The sequence below is a fragment of the Oratosquilla oratoria genome, chromosome 21 (genome assembly GCF_046742065.1).
Source record: "Oratosquilla oratoria isolate Oo_2021 chromosome 21, ASM4674206v1, whole genome shotgun sequence".
Lineage (NCBI taxonomy): Eukaryota > Metazoa > Arthropoda > Malacostraca > Stomatopoda > Squillidae > Oratosquilla > Oratosquilla oratoria.
In genome coordinates, this window is record NC_134797.1 from 61,612,175 (window position 1) to 61,636,056 (window position 23,882).

The following is a 23,882-nucleotide window of genomic DNA, read 5'->3' on the forward strand; positions in this document are numbered from 1 at the left end:
TAAGAAAAGTGAATCAAAATCTAACTAAAGAAATAGAAGAATTATAAAGACAGTTAAAAGAAGTAAAGGATGAGAATGAGGAATTAAAGAGGAATAATAAAGAGAATAAAGAGTCCATAACAAAAGAAGTGGTTGGAAAAAAGTTCAGAAGAATAGCAAAATTGAATTTAGAGATATAGTGAAACAACAGATGAAGGAACAAACTGAAGGCACAGTTATTAAAGTGATGAGAGTGTAGGAGAATATAGTAAGAGACTTAGAAGATAAAAAGAAATGTATAATTATATTAGGGATGGAAGAGAAGTATAATCTACATTGGACTACAAGAATAAAGGAGGAAAAGGAAAAAGTAAATAGTATATTAGAAGTAGTTCACGAAGATCAACAAGAAATAGGGAAACAAATGAAAGATATGTATAGGCTCGGGAAATACAATACTGATAAGACCAGACTAATTAACGTTAAATTCAGGTCACAAATGACAACAGAGAATATCCTAGAAAAAACAGGGAAACTAGCAGACAGTGAGCAGTTTAAACAGGTATGGATAAAAAGAGAAATGAATAAAGAGGAAAGAGAGGATAATAAAACAAAAAAGACTAGAAGCTAAGGAAAAAAACGAGAAAAGAACAGAAACAGAATAAGAGAAATTCTATTGGAGAGTAGTGAATATGAAAGTGAGAAAATGATTCATAGCAGAGAAAAACAGAAGGGAAACAGAAAACAAGGATGGAAGTAGGAGAAAATTAAAAGTGTCTTACACAAATATAGATGGCTTAATAACAGGCTTCAACGAACTAAATTATTACTTGAAGAAAAAGAACTGGACATAACAGGAAGTGTAGGACATGGTGCATTACAAACAGAGAGGTAAAACAAGGGGGTGGAGTTATGTTCCTGATTAAGAAGGATATAAATGTGAGAAATGTCACATATGGAAAGAATAGTGTAGAGATGATTACGATGGAAGTGGAGGACAAGGATAAGAAGACCAGGAAGTTTGTAGTAAATTATGTGCCTCCTAAATTGGCTTTGTGGGAAGAGAGAAAACACAAAAATATGTTAGAGGACACCAGGATATCACTAAGTAAGATAATGGAAGATAGAGGACGAATAATTATAATGGGCAATTTAATTGTAAAGAAATCTGCTGGGAAGAGATGACAGTGAAGGGTGGAGACGACCTATGGGGAAATGTATTACTTGATACGATTATTGAACATACAATGATGCAATGGATACAAGAGAATACTAGATATAGAAATGAGGAAGAACCATCGAGACTGGATCTAATAATCACACCAGAACCTGAAATAGTGGATAAGATCGAATATAAAACACCAATAAGTAAAAGTGACCACATATTGGTTGAACTGGAACTAAATGAGGAAAAATACATGAAAAAACGAATAATATAGAAAGGGAAGATTGATGTATAAAAAAATAAACTTTGACAAAATGAAAGAATACACAAGGTGGATACAACAGTAGAAGAGAAATGGAGTATTTTGACAAACATTTATAAAGGAGTGGAAAAGTATGTGCCAAGACAAAAGCAAGAAAAAGGATATGTAAAGTGCTGGTACAACAAAAGATGTAGGGAGTTAAAAGACAAGAGGGATAAAGCTTGGACAAAATGGAAAAAAGACAAAAAACCTGAAAAATTGAAAATATATACTTGTTATAGAAATGAATATGTACAAGTGCACAGAGAAGAAAAGATAAAATATGAAAAAGATATCATAGAAAAATGTAAAGATCAACCAAAACTATTTTACAGATTTGTAAACAACAAACTGAAAAACAAACAAGAATTAGAGAAACTACGACAAGGATGAGTCGAATACACAGAGGAAATAGAAATGGCAGAAATTATGAATAAGCAGTTTAAATCGGTGTTTACAAGGGAGAACATACAACCTAGAGATATCGAATGGGAGGAGAGAGTTCCCCCTATGAAAGAGATAGAAGTATCAAGAAATGAAATCATGAAACATTTGAGTAATCTCAATGTCAGAAAATCGCATGGACTGGATGAAATGGCAAACTGGATTTTGAAAGAATGTAGGAATGAACTAACAGACAAAATACATAGCCTAATAAACAGTTCATTGAAAGAGGGAAAAGTTCCAGAAGATTGGAAAAGAGCAAATATAGTACCTATATATAAAGGGGGAAACAAGGAAGACCCTACTAACAAGTACGATAGCTAAAATTTGTGAAAGAATTATCAAAACTAGATGGGTAAAGCATTTGGAAAAAAGCAACGTACTAAATCCAAGACAATTTGGATTTAGACAAGGACAATCATGCGTCACAAAGTTAACATGTTTCTATTCAAGATGTAACACAAGAAAAAAAGCTTTTGATAAGGTGCCACATAAGAAATTGCTTAAGAAATTAGAAACTGCAGGAGGAATACAGGACAAACTACTGAAGTGGATGGAAGACTTCTTGCATGAAAGAAAAATGAGTGGTGATAAGAGACAAACACTCTAATTGGGATGAAGTGATAAGTGGTGTTCCACAAGGAACAGTTCTGGCCCCAGTAATGTTTGCTATATATATTAATGATATGGATGAAGGAATTGAAAGTTATATGAACTTCTTTGTGGATGATGCAAATTGTTGAAAAAAGTGAACACTGAAGAAGATTGTGAATCACTACAGAGTGATCTCAATAAAGTATGGGAATGGAGTAGGAAGTGGGAGATGGAATTTAATATCAATAAGTGTAGTATAATGGAATTTGGAAGAAGCAAAAAAAGACTAGTGGGGTCATATAAATTGGGAGAAGAAATAAAAAAAGTTGAAAATGAGAAGGACCTGGGAGTCATTGTTATGAATAATATGTCCCCTGAGAAGCATATAAACAAAATTTTTGGAGAAACTTATAATTTAATAAGAACAATCAAAGTGGCTTTAAAATACATGGACAAAGAAATGGTGAAGAAAATACTAGTTACCTTGATAAGACCAAGATTGGAATATGCAGTGACATTGTGGTCACAAAGTACAAAAAAATGTATAACCAAACTTGAAAGAATACAAAGAGCAATTACAAAATTAGCACCAACACTCACAGATTTATCACATGAAGAGAGACTAACAAAATTTGAACTACAGATATTAGAACAAAGAAGAGAGAGAGGAGATTTGTTAACTATTTATAGAATCATGAAAGGCATAGAAACTATTTATAGAGAGGATCTAAAAAAAATGGGATAGTAGAAATACAAGAGGACACAGAAAGAAAACTAAGAAAGACAGTTATAGAAGGGACCTGAAAAAGAACAGCTTTCCCTACAGAGTAATAGACAACTGGAAGAAGTTGAACGAAAAAGTGGTGTGTGCAAAAACAATTCATGAATTTAAAAACAGTTTAGATAAAATGAGATATAAAGACGGGACACCACAAGCATAGCTCACCTTCCTGTAAAATACAACTAGGTAAATACACAGGTTGGTTGAAGTGACAGACAAGTTTGGAATCCCAGGAAAAATTCAAGTTTTGTCAATCTCAACTATGAGGGAATACCTTTGCTGTATTATTGGGGAAGGGGAAAGCTCATGGTGTAGTGGAAAGATGAAGAAAAAGGAGACAGGTAGGGATTACTGAGGAAAATGGAAGGAAATGAGGAAGGGGACGAACGGACCCCAGACGTTAGAAAGGATGTCAACAAAAGTTGTGCAGTTCACAGACGAGGAAGAACAGGGGAGCAGAGGTGTCAGAAGCAGAAATATAGATAATAGGAACTCAATGGAAAGAGAAGATTACCGATTTTATGGATTTAATGAGGGAGATGACAACCTCCCCCGACTAGTAAATCTAGAGGAGGAACTTGAAAGAATACAAAGAGCAATTACGAAATTGACACCAACGCTCTCAGAACTATCATATGAAGAGAGACTAGCAAAACTTGAGCTACAGACATTAGAGCAAAGAAGAGAGAAAGGAGACTTGATAACTATCTATAGAATCATGAGAGGCATTGAAACTATTGATAGAGAGGATCTAATAAAATGGGATAGTAGAGATACAAGAGGACACGGAAAGAAAATCAAGAAAGACAGTTATAGAAGAGACCCCACAGGGTCATAGATGTTTGGACCAAGTTAGATGAGAATGTGGTGTGTGCAAAAACGATACATTAATTTAAAAACAGTCTAGATAAAACTAGATATGAAGACGGGACACTACGAGCATAGCTCCCCTTCCCATAAAATACAACTAGGTAAATACAACTCGGTAAATACACACACACATGGGTCGAAGTGACAGCGAAGTCTGGAACTCCAGGAAAACTTCAAGTTTCGTTGATCTCAACGACGAGGGAGTACCTTTGTTGTATTATTAGGGAAGGGGAAAGCTCGTGTTATAGTGGAAAGGTGAAGAAAAGGGAGAAAGGGAGGGATTACTGAGGGAAATGGAAGGAAATGGGGAAGGAGACGAATGGGCTCCCCCGGACATCAGAAGAAATGTCAACAAGAGGGCTGCAGACGATGTAGGTGAAGTTGAAAATATCAATAAAGGCACTATCATCAGAAATATAGATAAGAACAACACAATAGAAAGTAGATAATAATTTCCATTGATTTAATGAGGGAGGGGATGCCAACCTCCCATGATTAGCAAGTCTAGAGGAAAAACCAGAGAAAATGGGAAGTTAGGTTCAGCCAACTTACATGGATTACACAAAGAGTTGATAAATTGGAAGAACTAAAGAAGGAGAATCAAAACCTAACTAAAGAAATAGAAGAATTAAAAAATACAGTTAAAAAAAGTAAAAGATGAGAATAATGAATTAAAGAAGAAGAATAAAGATAATAACAACGTACTATATCCAAGGCAATTTGGATTCAGACAAGGACAATCATGCGTCACAAACTTAATGTGTTTCTATTCAAGGCTAATAGATATAATACAAGAAAGAGATGGATGGGCTGATTGAGTACTTTTAGACCAGAAAAAAGCCTTTGATAAGGTGCCACATAAGAAATTGCTAAAAAAAAAATAGAAACTGCAGGAGGAATACAGGGCAAACTACTGAAGTGGAGGGAAGACTTCTTGCATGAAAGAAAAATGAGAGTGGTGATAAGAGACATTCTAATTGGGATGAAGTGATTAGTGGAGTTCCACAAGGAACAGTTCTGGCTCCAATAATGTTTGCTATATATACGATTGATATGAATAAAGGAATTGAAAGTTATATGAGCTTCTTTGCAGACAATGCAAAATTGTTGAAAAAAGTGAACTTTGTAGAAGATAGTGAGTTGCTACAGAGTGACCTCAGTAAAGTATGGGAATGGTGTAGGAAGTGAGAGATGGAATTCAATACTAAGAAGTTTAGTGTAATGGAATTTGGAAGAAGCAAAGAAAGAATAGTGGGATCATATAAATTGGGAGAGGAAGAAATTAAAAAAGTAGAAAATGAGGTCCTGGGAGTCATTATTATGAATAATGTGTCCCCTGAGAAACATATAAACAAAATTTTTGGAGAAACTTATACATAAATACATACATATACCAAGGCTTTTTCCCCCTTACAAGGGAGGTAGCCAAAAAGGAAAAGGAATAAAATAATTCCCACACATTCCATCCCTGAATACACTCCACACCCCTCCACCCTCCCTCTCATCTTAGCACCTCCTGGATGACGGGTCATCCTTGCACCTTGTCCACTGCCCTGGGTCAGAAGCAGTGTCGCAAGATACAGCACATCCACAGCAAGGCCTCTTCATTAAATCGGCGACCTCCCCCCTCCATCCCCCCATGCATAAAAGGAGAAGACGGGGAGAAATCCCTTTGGGCTGCATCAAATTTTGCTCACACATACTACCTCACCCCCTCACTCACAACATCATCCATATACAACCATTCTCCATTCACCCATCTTCTGTCCTCTCCCGTCCTTCCTCAACAGACATTCCCCTCTTCCCCAAAGCCCCCTTCACCCCATCCATCCACCTCATCCTAGGACGTCCCCTCATGTTCACTCCCTCCACATTTGCCTTCCATACCTCTTTTACTAGTCTTTCTTCACTCATTCTTTCTATGTGTCCAAACCATCCTAATACTCTTTCATCAACCCTATCTCCCAACTCCCTCTCCACCCCCGTTCTTCTCCTCACCTCCTCATTTCTCACTCTATCTAGTCTAGTAACCCCCATCATACTTCTCAGACACCTCATCTCAAACACATTCAAACTCCTTCTCTCTTCCTCTCTTATGTTCCATGTTTCTGCCCCATACAGTGCTGTTGGCACAATCACTCCTTCATACAGTCTCCTCTTAGCATCCATTCCCAAATGTCTATTCCTCATTGCACTCTTCAATCCACCAAGGCATTTATTCGCTTCTCTCAATCTACATTCTACCTCCACCTTCACTCCACCTTTTCCTGCCACATTTGCACCCAAGTGTCTAAAACTATCCACTTCCTCCAGTTGCTCTCCCTTAATGCTCACTTCCAGTCTACTGCCACTTTCACCCCTTGTACATCTCATCACCTTTTACCCACATTTATCTTTAGCTTTCTTCCATCACATACTCTCCCAAACTCTGTCACCAGCTTCCTCAATCCCTCCTCCGATCCTGCCACAAGCGCAGTGTCATCAGCAAACAACAGCTGGTTCACCTCCCACTTATAATTTAATAAAAACAATCAGAGGGGCATTTACATACCTGGACGAAGAAATAGTGAAGAAAATACTAGTCACTTTGATAAGACCAAGATTGGAGTATGTATGCAGCAATGACGTGGTCAGCAAGTACAAAAAAATGTATAACAAAACTTGAAAGAATACAAAGAGCAATTACAAAATTGGCACCAACACACTCAGAATTATCATATGAAGAGAGACTAGCAAAACTTGAGCCACAGACATTAGAGCAAAGAAGAGAGAGAGGAGACTTGTTAACTATTCATAGAATCATGAGAGGCATAGAAACTATTGATAGAGGATCTAATAAAATGGGATAGTAGAGATATAAAAAAGACCGTTATAGAAGAGACCTAAAAAAGAACAGCTGAGAATGTGGTGTGTGCCAAAACGATACATGAATTTAAAAACAGTCTAGATAAAATGGGATATGAAGATGGGACACCACGAACATAGCTCCCCTTCCTGTAAAATACAACTACGTAAGTACATCTAGATAAATACACATGACGGGCAGAGAGACAGTGACGATTGGAACTCAGGAAAAAACGAAATAAGCTCATGGTGTAGTGGGTAGGTGAAGAAAAAGGAGAAGGGGAGAGATTAGTGAGGAAAATGGAAGAAAATGACAAAGGAGATGAACAGGCTCCCCCGGGCGTCAAAAGGAATGTAAACAAAAGGGCTGCAGACGATGCAAGTGAAGTCGAAAATATCAGTAAAGGCATTGAAATTAGAAATATAGATAAGAACAACACAATAGAAAGTGGAGGTAATTATTTTCATGCATTTAATGAGGGGATGACAACCTCCCCTGATTAGCAAGTCTTGAGGAAAAACTAGAGAAAATGAACGAATAGTGGGAAGTTAGGTTCTGTCAACTTACATGGATTACACAAATAGTTGATAAATTGAAAGAACTAAAGAAGGAGAACCAAATCCTAAATAAAGAAATAGAAGGATTAAAAAAAGTTAAAAGAAATAAAAGATGAGAATGAGGAATTAAAGAAGAAGAATAAAGAGTCCATAGCAAAAGAGGTACAGCGTTAGAGAAAATTCCAAGAGAACAACAAAATTGAATTTAGAGATATAGTAACACAACAGATGAAAGAATAAACTATGGACACAGTTAATAAAGTGATGAGGGAGAAGGAGAATATAGTAAAAGACTTAGCGAATAAAAAGAAATATATAATTATGTTAGGGATGGAAGATAAGCATAATCCAAATAGGACTACAAGAGTAAAAGAGAAGGAAAAGGTAAACAAGATATTAAAAATAGTTCAATAGGATGAACAAGAAACAAGGAAAGAAATTGAAGAAATATATAGAATAGGGAAATACAATACATATAAGACCAGACCAATTAAGGTTAAATTCAGGTCACAAAAGACAGAATAGAATATCTTAGAAAAAAACAGGAAAACTAGCAAAAAGTAATCAGTATAAACAGGTATGAATAAAAAGAGAGATGAACAAAGAGGAAAGAGAGGATGAAAAAAAAAAGAACAAAGTCAGACAAAGGGAAATTCTATTGGAGAGTAGTGGATATGAAAGTGAGGATATGGTTCATAGCAGAGAAAAACGAAAGGGAAACAGAAAACACGATGGAAGTAGCAGACAATTAAAAGTGTCTTACATAAATATAGATGGCTTAATAACAGGCATGAATGAACTGAATGATTACCTGAAGGAAAAAGAAATGGACATAATGGGAATTGTAGAGACAAAATTGAAAGCTCCACTACCACCCAACAGTGTAGGACATAGTACATATAATTTTTGGATTAGAAACAGAGCGGTAAAAAAAGGGGTGGAGTTATGTTCCTGACTAAGAAGGATATGAATGTGAGGAATGTCGAATATGGAAAGAATAGAGTAGAGATGATTATGGTGGAAGTGGAGGACAGGGATGGGAAGAACAGGAAGTTTGTGGTAAATTATGTGCCTCCTAAAACAGCCTTGTGGGAAGAGAGAGAACCCAAAAATATGTTAGAAGACACAAGGATAACACCAAATAAGATAATGGAAGATAGAGGAAGAATAGTTATAATGGGTGACTTTAATTGTAAAGAAATCTGCTGGGAAGAGATGACAGTGAAGGGTGGAGACAACCTATGGGGAAATGTACTACTTGATATGATTATAGAACATACAATGATGCAATGGATACAAGAGAATACTAGGTATAGAAATGAGGAAGAACCATCGAGTCTGGACCTAATAATCACATCAGAACCCGAAATAGTGAACAAGATTGAATATAAGACCAATAAGTAAAAGTGACCACGTATTGGTTGAACTGGAACTAAATGAGGAAAAATACATGGAAAAAACGAACAATATAGAAAGGGAAGATTGATGTGTGGAAAAGAAATGATAAAATAAGAGAATTCTTTCAAAAAGCAGACTGGGAAAGGATACAGGAGGGAACAACAGTAGAAGAGAAATGGAATATTTTGACAAGAATTTATAAAGGAGTGGAAAAGTATGTTCCAAGAAAAAGGATATGTAAAGTGTTGGTACAACAAAAGATTTAGGGAGTTAAAAGACAAAAGGGATAAAGCTTGGATAAAATGGAAAAAAGACAAAAGACATGAAAAATGGAAAATATATACTAGTTATAGAAATAAAATGTACAAGTATGCAGAGAAGAAAAGAGGAAATACGAAGAAAAAAAATGTCATAGAAAAATGTAAAGATCAAGCAAAACTATTTTACAGATTTGTAAACAAAATACTGTAAAATAAACAATAATTAGAGAAACTACTACAAGGAGGAGTTGAATACACAGAGGATATAGAAACAGCAGAAATTATAAACAAGCATTTTAAATCAGTGTTTATGAGGGAGAACATACAACCTAGAGATATTGAATGTGAGGAGAAAGTCCCCTATGAAAGAGATAGAAGTATCAAGAAATGAAATAATGAATCACTTGAGTAATCTCAGTGTTAGAAAATCGCATGGACTAGATGAAATGGCAAACTGGATTTTGAGAGAATGCAGGAACGAATTAACAGACAAAATACATAGTCTAATAAGCAGTTCTTTGAAAGAAGGAAAAGTTCCAGAAGATTGGAGAAGTGCAAATATAGTACTAATATATAAAGGGGGAAACAAGGAAGACCCAACTATCTATAGACCGATCTCTCTTATAAGTACGATAGCTAAAATTTGTGAAAGAATGATCAAAACTAGATGGGTAAGGCATTTGGAAAAAAACAACACACCCCAAGGCAATTTGGATTTAGACAAGGACGATCATGCGTCACAAACTTAATGTGATTCTATTCAAGGCTAATAGATGTAATACAACAAAGAGATAGATGGGCTGATTGTGCATTTCTAGACCTGAATTTTTTTTTTGATAAGGTGCCACATAAGAAATTGTCAAAGAAAACAGAAACTGCAGGAGGAATACAGTGCAAACTGCTGAAGTGGATGAATGATTTCTTGCATGAAAGAAAAATGAGAGTGGTGATAAGAGACAAACATTCTAATTGGGATGAAGTGATTAGTGAAGTTCCACAAGGAACAGTTCTGGCTCCAATAATGTTTGCTATATATATTAATGATATGGATAAAGGAATTGAAAGTTATATGACCTTCTTTGTGGACAATGCAAAATTGTTGAAAAAAGTGAACACTGTAGAAGATTGTGAGTCGCTGCAGAGTGATCTCAATAAGATATGGGAATGGAGTGGGAAGTGGGAGATGGAATTCAATACTAAGAAGTGTAGTATAATGGAATTTGGAAAAAGTAAAAAAAGAATAGTGGGATCATATAAATTGGGAGAAGAAATTAAAAAAAAAAGAAGAAAATGAGTAGGACCTGGTAGCCATTATTATGAATAATATGTCCCCTGAGAAACATATAATACTTTTTTTTTTTTTGAGAAACTGATAATTTCATAAGAATAATCAAAGTGGCATTTACATACCTGGACGAAGAAATGGTGAAGAAAATACTAGTCACTTTGATAAGACCAAGATTGGAGTACGCAGCGACAATGTGGTCACCAAGTACAAAAAATTGTATAACAGAACTTGAAAGAATACAAAGAACAATTACAAAATTGGCACCAAAGCTCCCAAAATTATCATACGAAGAGAGACTAGCAAAACTTGAGCTACAGACATTAGAGCAAAGAAGAGAGAGAGGAGACTTGATAACTATTCATAGAATCATGAAAGGCATAGAAACTATTTACAAAGGATTACAAAGGCGGAGCATACCGACAGGAAACCTTTTGATCCATATCTAGGTCGGATGCGAAAAAAAAAATCATATTAATAATAAAATAATAAATAAAAACTATGATAATGTAAATAACAAATAAAATACATAAATAAATGCATAGGTATAGTTAAATAATAAACAAACAGGTAAATAGTAAATAATAATAAATTGACATATAACTAATAATAAATAAAAATCACAGACAGACAAATGATAACAAAACAAAAACAAATAATATAAGATAAATTATAATCATTACAGCATCTTACTTAGGTATTTATCTAAATGATTCTTAAAGCTTTGAACTGAACTACATTGCACTACCTGTGCAGGAAGTTTATTCCATTCATTAACTACACGGTTAGCAAAGTTGTTTCTACCTACTTCCAAATTGAATCTATTTCTGGACAGTTTGAGACCATTGTTTCTTGTCTGATTCTCATTCAATGTAAAAATTTGGTCACTTTTGATGTCAATTCCCTTTAGAATTTTAAAGACCTGTATCAAGTCACCTCTGAGTCTACGCTTTTTTAGGGAAAACAGATTCATATGTTTTAGTCGATTTTCGTATGATTTATTTTTGATATTTGGAATCAGTTTTGTGGCTCGCCGTTGTACTCTTTCCAGTCTGTCAATGTCTTTAATGAGATTCGGTGACCATACGGAAACAGCATATTCCAAATGTGGACGAACTAACAATTTATATAGCTTGTTAATGAGTGATGGACTTTTGAAATCAAAAGATTGCGCAATCAGTCCTAGAATCTTATTCGCTTTCTCAGAGGCTGAAATACACTGCTTGGATGATTTGAGATCGTTACTGATAATTACGCCGAGATCTTTTTCACTATCCACTTTTGTTAACGAATTTCCAAATAACTTGTAATCGTACTTACTGTTATTTTTACCTATGTGCATTACCTTGCATTTACTTGTGTTAAATTTCATTAGCCACTTTTCAGACCATTGCTGTAATTTATCTAAATCTTCTTGAATATCTAATTGGTTTGAGTGATCATTTGCCACTCTGCACAGTTTTGTATCATCAGCAAATTTGGAAACAGTAGATTTTAGTCCATGGTCTATATCATTTATATATATACTATGAATAGAAGTGGCCCAAGAACGGAACCCTGAGGAACTCCACTTGCAACACTTTTCCATTCAGAAGTTTTTCCATTTAAAACAACTCTCTGTTTTCGATCATTCAACCAGTTACTAGTCCAACCTAATAGGCTACCACTTATTCCATGCAAAGCTAATTTAGTAAGTAGTCTTTCGTGTGGGACGGTATCAAAAGCTTTTGCAAAGTCTAGATATACTAAATCTATATTGTTTCTTTTGTCATAATTCGAGATAACTGTGTTGTAGAATTCGAGTAAGTTAGTCACGCAAGAACGTTTCCGTCTGAAACCATGCTGGCTATCATTTATCAAACGGTTACTTTCTAAATGATGTTCAATAGCATCTCTGATGATAGTTTCCATTATTTTTCCTACGATTGAAGTCAAACTTATAGGCCTATAGTTATTTGGTTTCTTTTTGTCACCTTTTTTGAATATGGGAGTAATGTTAGCTAGCTTCCATTCTCTTGAGACATCTCCGGATATGATGGATTTCTTGAAAATAATTTCTAATGGAACAACAATCTCATTTTTCATTTCCTTTAAGATTCTTGGATGCCAACCATCAGGCCCTGGTGTTTTATTAACTTTGAGTTTGTCTATACACCTTTTAATTTTTTCTTTTGTTATATTTACCGTAGTGAGTAAGTTTACCCCAGACTTTTCACAGGTTTCAGTTTGGAATTCACCTTGAGGTGTTTCGTTTACGAATACCGAGCTAAAATAATTGTTTAAGATATTACACATGCCTTCATTTGAATATTCAAGTTGACCGTCAGCAGATAATAGTGGACCAATATGATTCCTAACAACCTTTTTATCTCTAATGTAACTATAGAATTCTTTGGGATTCTCTTTGGATTTATCAGCGATGTTCATTTCGTATTGTCGTTTTCTTTTCCTTATTGTCTTTTTTAAATCTCTCTGTATTGATACATAACTTTCATAGTCATTAGATACACCCGAGCACTTATATTTCTTATAAGCCTGTCTCTTTTTAGCAATACTTTTTTCAGTTTCTTTGTCGAGCCACTTTGGGCGAGCCTGATTTGGGGGACGTCTGTCCTTAAAAGGAATGTAAGTTTGAATCATCTTAGTGAGCGTATTTTGAAATATTTCCCACATCAGATCTACAGGTCTTTCGTTTAATTTTGCCTCCCAATCTGTAAGCTGAAACTCCTGACGTAGTTCTATGAACTGAGCTTTACTGAAATCGGGTATTTTAGAAACACAAGTATCTATTCTAAAATTGTTTAGGAGTTTGAATCTAACTAGGTTGTGATCGCTATTTGCAACAGATTCACCGACTTCTACATCAGTTACTATGCTTTCGCGGCTAGTGATCAAAAGATCGAGTAAGTTTCCATATCTTGTGGGCTCTTTTACATGCTGAATTAAGTAATTGTCACCAAGAAAATCAAACAAGCAACTACCTATATGGCCATGTTCAAGGGTCATCCAATCAATGTCAGTAAAATTGAAATCACCCATTATCAATAAATCCCAGTCGCAGAAACTAGACAGTTCTTGAAATAACAGTTTGTCGTCTGCTAATGATAATGTCTTTGGCCTATATATTACACCTATATTCATTTTTTGTCCATTTGTTTGGGTTAACTCAACCCACAACCTATCATATGCATCCTGTTTCACTTTCTCTAAAACACAAGCATGAACATTGTTTTTAACGTACAATAGAACACCCCCACCTTTCTTGTGGTTTCTATCCTGATGAAAGTGTTTAAATCCCGCAATATTAAATTCAGCTTCGAACTCTGTACCATTTAACCATGTCTCAGTTATTCCTATCATATCGAGATTTTCGCTTTTGACATACGCCTGTATTTCTTGAAATTTGTTTCTAATACTACGAGCATTAAAGTACATGGTTTTAAGAAACTCGTGATTATTTCTTTTTGACACATTTTGAATTTCAATATCATATATTACATTATCATTTTGTTTTTCATTTATACCTTGCTCTATATTATTATTTGGTCCTTCATTGACGTCCAATGCCTCATTAACATTTCTCCTATCAAAATTAACATTTCCCCCATCACGGACATCTGGTCGATCACGGTCATCCAATCTCTTTTGTACATTTTGTCCCCCTACGTCACCGTGATTCACGCCGGCCTCCTGTCGTTCAGAGACATTATGTCCGCCATCCCTTTCTAAAGTTATATTTTGTCCTCCAGTGACATTATATCCTACCGTGATATTTTTTCCTCCATTATAATTACATCCCATCGTGATCTTTTGTCTTCCACTGTCATTACATCCTATCATGATATTTTGGCCTTCATTGACATTCTGTCCGGTATCCCTTCCTAAAATTATATTTTGTCCTTCACTGACATTATATCCTACCGTGATATTTTCTCCTCCATTATCATTACATCTCTATTGATAGAGAGGATCTGATAAAATGGGATAGTAGAGATAAAGAGGACACATAAAGAAAATAAAAAAAGACAGTTATAGAAGAGACCTAAAAAAGAACAGCTTTCTCCACAGGTAATAGACGTTTAGAACAAGCTAGAAGAAAAGGTGGTGTGTGCAAAAATGTTACTCGAATTTAAAAACAGTCTAGATAAAACAAGATATGAAGACGGGACACCACAAGCATAGCTCCCCTTCCTGTAAAATACAACTAGGTAAATACAAAAGAAATGCAGAAGGTATACAACCCCTACTCATTCTCCCCTACCTTTGGATGTATTTTCATTGAAAGGGAAAGGTTCACTTACATATTCAAGATCTGAATGAATAACATGAAGTTGATTTACAATATCTGTCTAGGTGTTACTACTTTTGCAATAAATTGATGGGATGCACATTTTGGTACATATATATACATATATATATACATATATATATATATATATATATATATATGTATATATATATATAAACATACAGTCCCATGCCTTCCTGTTTTTTTTTATGCAATGCTGCAATTTTTTTTAACTCATATTGTCAATATTATTGTAGCTAAATATACACTGTTCAAATATTTTGTCTTTTGCAGATTCTTCAGCGGTATACTGTTAAATACTACCACAAAGACATTGGTGTTGTCACCAGACTGGTCTTTGTGCCATCAGAACCACTAAAATTCACTTTTGTTGACAGACCCTAAGAGGAAGACTGTTGCTCAATGATAGTTCAATGAAAGACCTTTCGGCTCAGTAATGGAGTTGGATTCCCCATGACATTACTCCATTATGTTAGTTAAATCCCCTGGGACAACTCGCCATCTTAGATTTTTATGGTGATGTGGAGTCACATATTTCTATTTTCTTGGAGATTGGCTCAACTTTCTTGATCTTGTTCATCATTCTGTTTATTTTGTTAAAAATTATCTTTGATGTACCTCCAAGTACAGCCTTTTTTCTATCACACCTGTCACTTAATTTTTGCCCGAAGGCACTAGTACCCACTCACTTAGACAGCTTTTTTATGTTGATGCCACTGACTATTCAGTAAGACAGTATTTTTTTCCATGGATTTATTATTGTTTCTGTACTCGTGACTCCTCAGTGATTGTAGGGTATATCATGAAGGTGATAATTTTGAGTATGGGGTTATATATTTTGCACTTATTTTCTAATGCTAGATTTATAGAGTCCTGATTGAATTACACTTAGTCCTGTGCTACATTTAGTGTGCAAAAGGTTCTATATCCTTCAATCTCCTAAGAATTAACTACCATTTTTATGGCACATAGGATGCACAGACATATAAGATACACCCCATTTCAGCAGGGCATATTTAGGATGATTTTTTTTTTTTTTTTTTTTTTGCATTTAATTTTTAAAGTAAGTTAGCAGTACATTACAAAGCATTACAAAACCACTTTAGCTGTAGCAGAAATATCCTACAAGATTATAGTAATAAACTCACAGTAAACATTGTAAAAACAGGGCTGTAATTATATTAATAATGTGGTTTGAATACTAATATTATTATTATCCATGTTTAAACAACCAGTCCTTCTTGTTTAGCCACTTCATATGATGGATATATTTCTCTGTGGACTTGATATCATGTTGTATAGGTTTGTTTTACCATTGTTTTTATTCAGTGTCTTTACACTGAATGTGTGAAGAAAGATTAGTAAAAGAGGTGTAAAAGGCAGAGGTGGAAGGAATGAACATGAGGTGGCGACTAAGAATGAGATGGATGGATGGGGTAAAAGGGGTATTGGGAAAGAAGAAAATGCCTGTTGAGGAAGGAAGGGAGAAAACAGAAGATAGGAATAAGTGGAGAATGGTTCTGTATTAATGATGCTGTGATGCATGGAAGGGTGTGGAGTACGTGTGAATGATATTTTGACAGCCCAAACGGATTTCTCCCCTTTTTCTCTTTTTCTGCATGAGGGGATGGAGAGGTAGGGTCGCTGATTAAATGAAGCGGCCTTGCTGTGGATGTGCTGTGTCTTGCTACATTGTTTCTGACCCTGGGCAGTGGGCAAGATGCAAGGATGACCTGTCATCCAGGAGGAGCCAAGGAAAGAGGGAGGGAGGGGTGGTCAATGGGAGGAAAAGCCATTGGTATATGTGTCAGTATGTATGTTTTATTCAGTAGTGTTTTTTATTTATAGGTACTTTCCTGCTGGCTATTGATAGGAGTGTTTAGTCATATTTAGGTATGATCGATCAGCTGGCACCAATAAATGTCGCCATTATTTTGATACAGTATTGTATTTTTTCTTTCAGTAACAATGATAATACAGTCCTTATCACTAATATATACAAAAGTCATAGCTTACTGTAGCAAGCATTGGAGACAAATTAGCCTATGGGAGGCCTCAACTTTACATATAAGAAGCAAAGTGATTTTTTTACACTTTTTGTCTAAGAAATGCAAAATGAAGCATGCATGTGATAAGACATGGTATTTCCTTCTCATGAGAATTGTGCAAAGACTATCACCCACCAAGCCAAGCAGAGTTGGGGAGGAAGAGATAGCTATACATTCAGAAATGACAGCACTTTCATATTTCCTATCAAGGAATGACTATTTTGATCAAAGTTAAGATATTAATTTTTTCCCTTAAGCTATCACAATGGAACAAAGTTAAAAAACTTTTCTGGGCACAAGTGTATTCACATGCTGAGTTTTATGTATCTACTTCTAAGGTTTCAATTATGGAGAAGAGACATACAATCAGACAAACTCCCTAATTTTTTTTATTTTTTTTTTTTATTTTTTTTTTTTTAAGTAGAAAACTTCAATCCTCCTCTGTTTTGTCTTTTCCATGTAGAGGAAAGGATAGTCCACCTATTAGATTATCTTGTTAGAAGATTATCTAGGCATCATGTAAATACACATTTCAACAGGACATCCTCTCAAAAAATCCAGTAGATTTAAATGGTGATATGGTTTTGTTCATGATATATATTTACAATCTTTTACCTTTCATAAGTGGAAGTTACTCATCTTATTTAAAATTATATAGTTTTCTATGAGGCACTTACTTTTAGGGATAGGAGGAATGCTTCTAGGAGCTGTCAAGAGTTTTTATGAGAGTACCGTATTTTCCGGCGTATAGTGCGCGACTTTTTTCCATTGGAAGGGCCTAAATATGGGGGGTGCGCGTTATCCGGTGGTGCGCATTATCTATGGCCTATGATAAAAATTCTGCGGCTGTGTGTGTAATTTTTTTCACAACAACGTGACGATGTTGGCCGTCACAAAGTCGGGACGGCACACTTCTCCGTGACGTTCCGTGAGAACAAGAAGAACAGCCATGGTGACATGAAAGAATACAGTGGCATTGGCTACCGTATATAAATATTTGGTATAGTTAGGTATCTATCGAATCTTATTTTTCATGTTTAAATAGGCCTAAACACCATGAAACATGATCATTATTCATGATATTTGCCCATGTTCACAGCATCCTAGTTTGAATTTTTATGTTGATTTGTTGCTTCACTTTAGGTATGGTACAAATTCCGTTGCGGCCGTTCATAAACTCGTGTCAAACACCTGACTACAACACCCTCTTTCGGGAGTTATATTAACTAAACGTCACCTCGATGAGAGAATGTCCTATTTCACAACTGTCATTGCAGGTTCAAAGCTAAAACGAAACATTCTGTAGTTTCAGTATTAAATAAAAAATGGTAAAGACGAATTATTTCCTCAAGATATAAAATGAACATTTTCTGTAAAAATCCCGAAATTTTTCTATACATTTTACTTTCAATAAACTTTTTTTAGATCATATTTCCTACAAACTATTCAACCTACAAAGTAATAAGGGACCAACGCACAACATGAGTCATATACAGAGCCTGAAATAGTGCATAAAGTCCAGTATGAGACACCAATTGGAAAGAGTGACCATGTACTCATCGAAACTATACTAAAGGAAGAAATAGACATAGAGAGGAACGAAAAGCATAGGAAAGGAAGACTGAGGTACAACAAAACAGACTTTACAAAACTAAAGACATTCTTCCGGAATGCAAACTGGGAAATATTTTACAGGGAAGAAACAGCAGTGGAAGAGAAATGGAATATATTGATGGAAAACTACAATGAAGGGGTAAACAGGCATGTACCAAGACAAAAGCGAGAGAGAGAGTACATTAAATGTTGGTTCAACAAAAGATGCAGTGAGGCAAAAGACAGAAGGGACAAAGCTTGGAAAAGGTGGAGAAAAGACAAAAAAACAAAGCAAATAGCAAATTTATATAAACTATGGAAATGAGTATGTTAATGTGAGAAGAGAGGAAAAAGGAACCATGAGAAGGATATTATAGATAAATGCAAAGATCAACCCAAGCTCTTCTATCGGTATGTGAATGGTAAACTTAAAACCAAACAGGAAATGGTGAAACTATGCCAAGGAAACATAGAATACACAGAAGATTTAGAGATGGCCGAAGTCATGAACAATCACTTTAAATCTGTTTTCACCAGAGAGAAAATACCGAATTGTGACATAGACAAAAACAAGAAATCTCCCCTCATGAATGAGTTTACAGCATCACTAAAGGAAATATCAGAACATTTATCAAGGCTGGATGTCAGAAAATCACATGGCCCGACGGTATTGCAAATTGGATTCTAAAGGAGTGCAAAGAAGAACTAACAGACAAAATACACATCTTAATAAACAGCTCACTCAAAGAAGGAAAGATACCCGAGGACTGGAAAAACGCTAACATTGTACCAATACACAAAGGAGGAAACAAAGAAGAACCCACCAACTATAGGCCAGTATCACTAACAAGCACCATTGCCAAAATTTGTGAGAAAATAATCAAGAATAGATGGGTAAAACATCTGGAAGACAATGACATATTAAACCCAAGACAATTCGGATTCAGACAAGGAAGATCATGCTCCACAAACTTAATATGCTTTTACTCAAGACTAATAGACATAGTGCAAGAAAGAAATGGATGGGCTGATTGTGCATTCCTAGACTTGCAAAAAGCCTTTGACAAAGTACCACACAGAAAACTACTAAAAAAACTGGAACACATAGGAGGAATACAGGGAAACCTACTAAAATGGATAGAGGATTTTCTGACTGGTAGAAAGATGAGAGTAGTGCTCAGAGAAAAATATTCAGACTGGAAAGAGGTGATCAGTGGAGTACCGCAAGGATCTGTGCTGGCACCAATAATGTTTGCTATCTATATGAATGACATGGATGAGGACGTGAACTGCTACATGAGCTTCTTTGCCGATGACGCCAAACTGCTAAGGAAAATAGAAACTGATGAGGACTGTGAAGCACTGCAAGAAGACCTAAATAGGGGTATGGAACCTGGAGTCAGAAATGGGAAGTGGACTTTAATACGAAGAAGTGTAGCATAATGGAGTTTGGGAAAAAGCAAAAACAGAATATCAGGAAAATATACAATTGGAACCAAAGAAGTAAAGAAAGTAGGATCCGAAAAAGATTTGGGAGTAATTAAAACGAACCACATGTACTATTTTATACAGATTAACAAAAATTTAGGGGAGACTTAAAAATTGCTAAGATAAATAAAAGTGGCGTTTACATACTTGGACGAAGACATGATGAAAAAAAATATTGGTTACATTGATAAGTCCTAGATTAGAGTATGCAGCTACATTGTGGACCCCCAGTACCAAAAAGAATAAAAATAAAATAGAAAGAATCCAAAGAGAAGCTACAAAAATGGAACCTGCACTTGCAAACAAAACAGACCACGATAGATTGGCTAAACTGGAGTTACCGACACTGGAGCAAAGAAGAGAGAGAGGTGACCTATTGACCATCTACAGAATCATGAAAGGCACAGAGGTACTCGATAGTGAGAACTTACTTAACTGGGACAAAAGAAACACAAGAGGACATGGAAAGAAAATAAAAAAACATAGCTATAGAAGAGAACTGAAGAAAAACAGTTTTCCTCATAGAGTTTTGGACACTTGGAACAAACTGGACAATGAAATAGTATGCGCAAAAACCATTCATGAGTTTAAAAACAAACTAGACACTGCAAGATACAAAGGCGGGACAACACGAGCATAGCTCCCCTTCCCGCAAAATACAACTAGGTAAATACAACTAGGTAAAATACCGGTACATGTAGTTCCGACTTTTTCTTAGTTGTGTCCTGATTGATGCCTAAACTGACACTTAATTTAGTGACAAATCAACAGATTTCCCAGCGGTGGCTCTAGCCAATGAAAAATACTTCTCCATGTAACCTCGTTCACATGATATAAATACTGAGGGTATGCCATCTTTGCCAAGCCTAGCGCCACGGAGCGTTGAGATGTGGAACTAAAATTGGTTCTCGATTCTCTCGCTAGATGGCGATCGGGCATGCGCGTTATACGTCGGTGCACGCTATCTGTGTGCTGAGATAACGAAGTGCATGGGTGCGCATTTTAAGCCGGAAAATACGGTAGTAGAGCTTGTGTCAGGATTAGAAATGGAGAGTGTGAATGGTTCGAGGTAAAGGTGGGACTTCGTCAGGGATGTGTTATGTCGCCCTGGCTGTTCAACTTGTACATGGATGGGGTAGTGCGAGAGGTAAATGCAAGGGTAGTGGGTCAGGGATTGGAGATGGTTAAAGAAAATGGAGAAAAGTGGGAGGTGAGCCAGCTGTTGTTTGCGGACGACACTGCACTTGGGAAGAGGGATTGAGGAAGTTGGTGACAGTTTGGGAGAGTGTGTGATAGAAGAAAGCTGAAGATAAATGTGGGTAAAAGTAAGGTGATGAGATGTTCAAGGGGTGAAAGTGGCAGCAGACTGGAAGTGAGCATTAAGGGAGAGTGACTGGAGGAAGTGGATATTTTTAGATACTTGGGTGCAAATGTGGCAGGAAAAGGTGGAGTGGAGGTGGAGGTAGAATATAGATTGAGAGAAGCGAGTAAATGCCTTGGTGGATTAAAAAGTGTAATGAGGAATAGACATTTGGGAATGGATGCTAAGAGGAGACTGTATGAAGAAATAATTGTGCCAACAGCACTGTATGGGGCAGAAACATGGAACATAAGAGAGGAAGAGAGAAGGAGTTTGTGTTTGAGATGAGTTGTCTGAGAACTATGATACGGGCAACTAGGCTAGATAGAATGAGAGATGAGGAGGTGAGGAGGAGAACAGGGATGGAAAGGGAGTTGGGAGATAGGGTTGATGAAAGAGTATTAGGATGGTTTGGACACATGGAAAGAATGAATGAAGAAAGACTAGTGAAAGAGGTATGGAAGGCAGATGTGGAGGGAGTGAACATGAGGGGACGTCCCAGGATGAGGTGGATGGATGGGGTGAAGGGGGCTTTGGGGAAAAGGGGAATGTCTGTTGAGGAAGGACGGGAGAGGACAGAAGACAGGAGTGAATGGAGAAGAGTTGTATATGGATGATGTTGTGATGCATGAGGTGGAATGGGTGGGTGGATGGGGGGTGAGGTAGTATGTGTGAGCAAAATTTGATGCAGCCCGAAGGGATTTCTCCCCATTTTCTCCTTTTATGCATGGGGGGACAGAGAGGAGGGGGTCACCGATTTAATGAAGCAGCTTTGCTGTGGATGTGCTGTGTCTTGCGACACTGCTTCTGACAAGGTGCAGGGATGACCCGTCATCCAGGAGGTGCTAAGATAAGAGGGAGGGTGGAGGGGTATGGAATGTTTTCAGGGATGGAATGGGTGGGAGTGATTTTATGCCTTTTCCTTTTTGGCTACCTCCCTTGTTTATTGGGAAAAAGCCTTGGTATATGTATGTATGTACTTACTTTTATACATACATATACCAAAGGCTTTTTCCCCCTTAAACAGGAGGTAGCCAAAAAGAAAAAGGCATAGAATCCACTCCCACCCATTCCATCCCCTACATATTCCACTCCTCTCCACCCTCCTCCCTCCCTCTCATCTTGGCACCTCCTGGATGATGGGTCATCCCTGAATCCTTTCCACTGCCCTGGGTCAGAAGCAGTGTCACAAGACACAGCACATCCACAGCAAGGCCGCTTCATTAATTCAGTGACCCCCCTCTCCGTCCCCTCATGCAGAAAAGGAGAAGACTGGAAGAAATCCCTTCAGGCTGTGTCAAATTATTTCTCATACATACTTACTCACCCCCATCCCCCACCCACTCCCCCTCATGCATCACAGCATCATCCATACACAACCCTTCTACATTCACCCCTATTTTCTATCCTCTCCCGTCCTTCCTCAACAGACATTCCTCTCTTTTGTAATGCCCCTTTTACCCCATCCATCCATCTCATCATTGGATGCCCCCTCATATTCACTCCTTCCACGCCTCTTTTACTAATCTTTCTTCACTCATTCTTTCCATGTGTCCAAATCATCCTAATACTCTTTCTTCAACCCTACTGTATCTTCCAACTCCCTTTCCACCCCTGCTCTCCTACTCACCTCCTCATTTCTCAATCTATCTAGCCTAGTAACCCCTGTCATACTGTAACCCCTAGTAACCACTGTGGGACATGGTCTATATAACATATGAGCAAAAAACAGAACCAAAAAGAAAGGAGGGGGTGTCATGATACTAACCAAAAAAGGATTAAATGTAACCAAGACTATTGAAGGAAAAGGAAACACAGAAATAATCATGATTAAAATTGATCATAAAAAGACAAAAAGCAGAAAATTTATAGTAGTGTATGTACCACCAAAGACCCATGTATGGTCAGATGGTGATCATTCCAACTTATTGAAAGAAACAATGGAGATACTAAATGAGTTGCTAAAAGAAGGTGGAAACTTAGTAATCATGGGCGATTTTAATGCTAAACAAATAATCTGGGAAGAAATGACAGTTAAAGGAGGCGAAGAACTGTGGAGCAACACCATACTGGATATGACTATCGAGTACACATTAACACAATGGGTTGAGGAAAACACTAGATACAGAAATAATGAAGAACCATCAAAACTAGGCCTAATATTGACATCTGAACCAGAAATTGTAAACAAAATGGAGTACATAATACCTATTGGAAAGTGACCACATACTAATAGACTTTGAATTAAAAGACCATTACATTATGGACAGAAATAATCAAAATAGAGAAGGAAGATTTATGTACAACAGAACGGACTTTGAAAAACTAAAGAAATTTTTCCAAGACGCAAATTAGGATGGGCTCAAAAATGACAAAACAAGTGGAACATGTTTGAAGAGAAATACAACGAGGGAGTAAACAAATATGTACCAATAAAAAAGCACAAGGAGAAATATATAAAATGTTGGTTCAACAAAAGATGTAGTGAGGCTAAAGCAAGGGGAGATAAAGCCTGGAAAAAATGGAAGAAAAATAGAAAAATACCCAATTGGCAAACATACAAAGCACTTAGAAACGAATATGTAAACATACGCAGGAAGGAAAA

At 36.4% G+C, this 23,882-nt stretch overlaps 1 protein-coding gene across 1 annotated transcript in view; it reads left to right on the forward strand.

The window, feature by feature from the left end:
* The window catches only part of LOC143036990 (putative cytochrome P450 49a1), a gene marked incomplete at its 5' end in the record, with an annotated part of 42,770 nt that extends 25,522 nt beyond the window's left edge, over nt 1-17,248 (forward strand). The window contains 1 exon segment of the mRNA XM_076205095.1: nt 15,062-17,248. Within this exon segment, the coding sequence (XP_076061210.1) occupies nt 15,062-15,172 (111 nt within the window).
* Nucleotides 17,249-23,882: the final 6,634 nt, after the last annotated feature.